General features: G+C 41.6%; 1 protein-coding gene across 1 annotated transcript in view; it reads left to right on the forward strand.

Moving 5' to 3' along the window:
- Nucleotides 1-5,000, forward strand: part of tmem178a (transmembrane protein 178a) — a 17,600-nt gene that overhangs the window by 11,707 nt on the left and 893 nt on the right. Inside the window, exons 4-5 of the mRNA XM_080451253.1 lie at nucleotides 1,674-1,787; nucleotides 3,884-4,021. Coding sequence (XP_080307379.1) covers nucleotides 1,674-1,787; nucleotides 3,884-4,021 — 252 coding nt within the window. The remainder of the gene's footprint in view (nucleotides 1-1,673; nucleotides 1,788-3,883; nucleotides 4,022-5,000) is intronic.

Here is a 5,000-nt window from a genome sequence, read left to right on the forward strand (position 1 = left end):
GAAGAGAGAAGAGTCTAGGACGTGTGGAGCGTTGTCCAGGGTGTTTTAGAGATCCAGTGGAACTAAGACTAGTGGAGAAGAGATCCAGTAGAACTAAGAGTAGAGGAGAAGAGATCCAGTAGAACTAAGACTAGAGGAGAAGAGATCCAGTGGAACTAAGACTAGTGGAGAAGAGATCCAGTAGAACTAAGACTAGAGGAGAAGAGATCCAGTGGAACTAAGACTAGTGGAGAAGAGATCCAGTAGAACTAAGACTAGAGGAGAAGAGATCCAGTAGAACTAAGACTAGTGGAGAAGAGATCCAGTAGAACTAAGACTAGAGGAGAAGAGATCCAGTAGAACTAAGACTAGAGGAGAAGAGATCCAGTAGAACTAAGACTAGTGGAGAAGAGATCCAGTAGAACTAAGACTAGTGGAGAAGAGATCCAGTAGAACTAAGACTAGTGGAGAAGAGATCCAGTAGAACTAAGACTAGTGGAGAAGAGATCCAGTAGAACTAAGACTAGAGGAGAAGAGATCCAGTAGAACTAAGACTAGTGGAGAAGAGATCCAGTAGAACTAAGACTAGTGGAGAAGAGATCCAGTAGAACTAAGACTAGTGGAGAAGAGATCCAGTAGAACTAAGACTAGTGGAGAAGAGATCCAGTAGAAGTAAGACTAGTGGAGAAGAGATCCAGTAGAACTAAGACTAGAGGAGAAGAGATCCAGTAGAACTAAGACTAGTGGAGAAGAGATCCAGTAGAACTAAGACTAGAGGAGAAGAGATCCAGTAGAACTAAGACTAGAGGAGAAGAGATCCAGTAGAACTAAGACTAGTGGAGAAGAGATCCAGTAGAACTAAGACTAGTGGAGAAGAGATCCAGTAGAACTAAGACTAGTGGAGAAGAGATCCAGTAGAACTAAGACTAGAGGAGAAGAGATCCAGTAGAACTAAGACTAGTGGAGAAGAGATCCAGTAGAACTAAGACTAGAGGAGAAGAGATCCAGTAGAACTAAGACTAGAGGAGAAGAGATCCAGTAGAACTAAGACTAGAGGAGAAGAGATCCAGTAGAACTAAGATGTTTTAAAGTAATTTAATGCTTGGTTCCGTGTGTATGTAAAACACAGGCTCTGAAAACTCTACAAGCTGCAGATCGTCTCTTTTCAGTATAAATCAGGCATTACGACGCAGATCCCTGTAGATTTAGGATATTTAGTCAAAAGTAAAACATTTCAGACTAAAATATGACTAAATATGGTGAAGGTCTCATCTGTCCACTGGAACAAAACATGTTTACAGCGACCGTCCGTTCTGTTGTTATCGGCTCTTCAATAAGAGGCTTGTTTTAACATCTGAGCTGTATGTGTTTTTATAAATCTCATAACATTTGAGTCACAGAGTTAATTTTTTGGGGACGACGTCATATCCTCTTTTATCATTCCCTCACAGTCAATGGATCATTCACAGGTTGGTGAAGAGCGCCCTCTAGCGCATATGCGTCCTTGGCAGGTAATGTGTTAATTCAGGATGTGCTTTTCCCTTCATTTCTCTATCATGTAGTAAAACACTGACCTCTAGCGCCCTCATGTGGTTTGTTTCAGGCATCGCAGAGCGCTGCTCCAGTGTAAAGTATCATTTCTCTATCATGTAGTAAAACACTGACCTCTAGCGCCCTCATGTGGTTTGTTTCAGGCATCGCAGAGCGCTGCTCCATTGTAAAGTATCATTTCTCTCAGCCCATCCGGCTCAGAAACATCCCTCTGAACCTGACCAGAACCATCCAGCAAGACGAATGGCACCTGTTACGTAAGTATACACCTCTACACCCTGCTTTACCTCTACACCCTGCTTTACCTCTACACCTTACATTACATTATATTACATTACAGTCATTTAGCAGACGCTTTTATCCAAAGCGAAGTGCATTCAACAGGTAGGGAACGAAACTACTAATCACCAGACAAGCAACTAAGAGCATACCTCTTAGGGTACCCCTTAGCTTATCCCTCTAGATAAGTTAGAGGTAAGGTACCTCTACACCAGTACCGGCCATTGACCGATAAAATGTTTAATTGGGCGTTCATTATAAGCATCACCGGCCACCGTGCTGTTATTAGGCTATATTATCATTTAAGCCTATTATTGTCTCCGCCGTAGGTGGAGAATATGTTTTCGCTTCGTCCCGCCGTGTGTGAGCAAACATTGTTAGCCAAGCTAACATTGGTCAAGCTCCACGTGACACGTGTCAATATGTTGACACCAATGCCTTTGATTGGCTAGAGGGACGCATGACGACATAGAATCCTATAAATAGGTGTGTCACTTCAAAAAGATTGTACTTTTTGAAGTGAGGTAAGACAGGACCAATCAGTCTTGATTGGAACAGTACCTTCCAGTCCAAATCACCCGTCCGTGCGTGTGTGTGTCCCTTTGAGAACACCTAACATTGGTCAAGCAAAGGCGCAGAAGGCCAAAGCTAAGAAAGCATACTCATCTACAACAGTAACACAGAAGAGGACTATAGAGTTGAATTGATCCCACAACAACAAGGCCGAAGTCTTAATACTGTAACAATTGGCCACCTTGATCAAATACATTATGTAGCACTAGAGAAAACTGACATAGATCAAACACACCAATCAACTGCTGAAACTGTTCAAGACAACAATGAAGATGAAGAAGACAGACAAGTATTTGAACAAACCAGTCAATTACGACCACTCCCATATGACACATTGCTTCAAGAAGAACATTCTTTAGATGCAAACACTACATATTCAGTCGCCCCTGCAGAACACCAAAAACCACGCACATTCTACCAACAGTACCTTGCAGTACAAATCACCCGTCCGTGCGTGTGTGTGTTCCTCTGAGAACACCTAACATTGGTCAGTTTTACGTGACATCACAATATGTAATATAAATATATAAATAGGAGGCTGAGATCACACAATGTAACTAACTCCCATTATGCAAACTAAAGAAGCAGCAAATGAGCATCTGAAACCTGATGAAGACGCAAAACCCATCATAATCATTTCAAGTTTTTATCATGATCTGACATTGTCAGTGTGGGTTCATTCTGACAGCATGCCTCACAGACAGTTATCTGATAGATCAGCCTATTCGTCGTACCATGGTGTTGTGCGTTGAAAATATCAGACCTACAAGCTCACAACAGGTCGCACGGCGTTGTGAGCTTGTATGTCTGCTATCTTGGATACGCAACAACACCGCCATACGGCGAAGCACAAATGAAGCTTTACACAGCTGCGTCTCCTCCTAATCAGTGCTGCGTACGGGTGGTTCGCTGGGTTGTAATGATAAACATGTATGATGGTCCATATCTTCATGTATCTTCATGTATCTCCATATATCTCCCTATCTTCATGTATCTTCATGTATCTTCATATCTTCATGTATCTTCATGTATCTTCATGTATCTTCATATCTTCATACCTTCATGTATCTTCATGTATCTTCATGTATCTTCATATCTTCATGTATCTTCATGTATCTTCATGTATCTTCATGTATCTTCATGTCTTCATATCTTCATGTATCTTCATGTATCTTCATGTATCCTTCATACCTTCATGTATCTTCATGAATCTTCATATCTTCATGTATCTTCATGTATCTTCATATCTTCATGTATCTTCATGTATCTTCATCTCTTCATGTGTCTTCATGTATCTTCATGTCTTCATATCTTCATGTATCTTCATATCTTCATGTATCTTCATATCTTCATGTATCTTCATGTATCTTCATGTCTTCATATCTTCATGTATCTTCATGCATCTTCATATCTTCATGTATCTTCATACCTTCATGTATCTTCATATCTTCATGTATCTTCATATCTTCATGTATCTTCATATCTTCATGTGTCTTCACAGACCTCAGGAGGATCACAGCAGGGTTCCTGGGCATGGCAGCAGCTGTGTTGTTGTGTGGAAGCATCGTTGCTTCTGTCGGATTCTTCTGGGAAGAAAGTTTGACTCAACACGTCTCTGGACTATTGTTCCTCATGGCAGGTACTAAATGTATTAATTAACATTTATTGTGTATTAATTACTGTTTACTGTGTATTAATTAACATTTACTTATTGTCTCCGCCAGGCCGAAAGGCATGGCGAGAGTATGTTTTACCCCCTGTCCATCCGTCCGTCCGTCCGTCTGTGTGTCCGTGTGTCCGTGTGTCTGTGTGTAATTCTGTCATTTTGTGTACAGCTAATCTCTGCCACCGTTGGCTTGATTGCAGCGAAACTGTGCACACACACTCCCTGGATGCCAGAGCAGAACCTCTGCCCTTTTTCACATGGGCCTGTTGTAGCGCCACCAGGAGGCCGCTTTTTGCAAAACACCTTTTCTGACAGTACTCCTACAGATTTTATCCAAACATCATGCAAATCAGTACACAGTATCTCTATAGTCATGTGATCAACACGGATCTGTCCAATTTTCCATATTCTATCCTGATTGGCTAAGCTTGGCTTCCAAAGTTTGCGGGATTGCTCCGTTTTCAACAAAATGCCTCAAATCATGAACGCAGCTTGCGATTTGCGTGAGATTTCACACGCACATTCCCACTAGGCCGAGGAATAAATGCCACTTGAAAATTTTCAAATCAGCCTCATGGTGGCGCTATAAAAGGCCGATTTGCGTTTTTAACTATAACTGCACCGATCTGCGTGAAACTTTGCACGCACACTCCCTAGAGGCCAAGGAAAAAACATATGCCCTGCATTTTTCACATTTGCCTTTCGTAGCGCCACCAGGAGGCCGACTTATGTAAAACAAATTTTTTGATATTAAGCCTTCAGAATTTATCCAAATTTCACGCAAATCGGTACACATGATCTCTATAGTCATGTGATCAAGATGAATTTTTCATATTCCATCCTGATAACATTGACATCTAAAGTTTGCAGGAGTGGCCCGTTTTGAACAAAATGCCACAAATCATGAACGCAGCGTCCGATTGCGGTGACACTTTGCACGCACATTCGCACT

The sequence above is a fragment of the Gymnoscopelus braueri genome, assembly GCF_963280865.1.
Source record: "Gymnoscopelus braueri genome assembly, chromosome: 2".
Lineage (NCBI taxonomy): Eukaryota > Metazoa > Chordata > Actinopteri > Myctophiformes > Myctophidae > Gymnoscopelus > Gymnoscopelus braueri.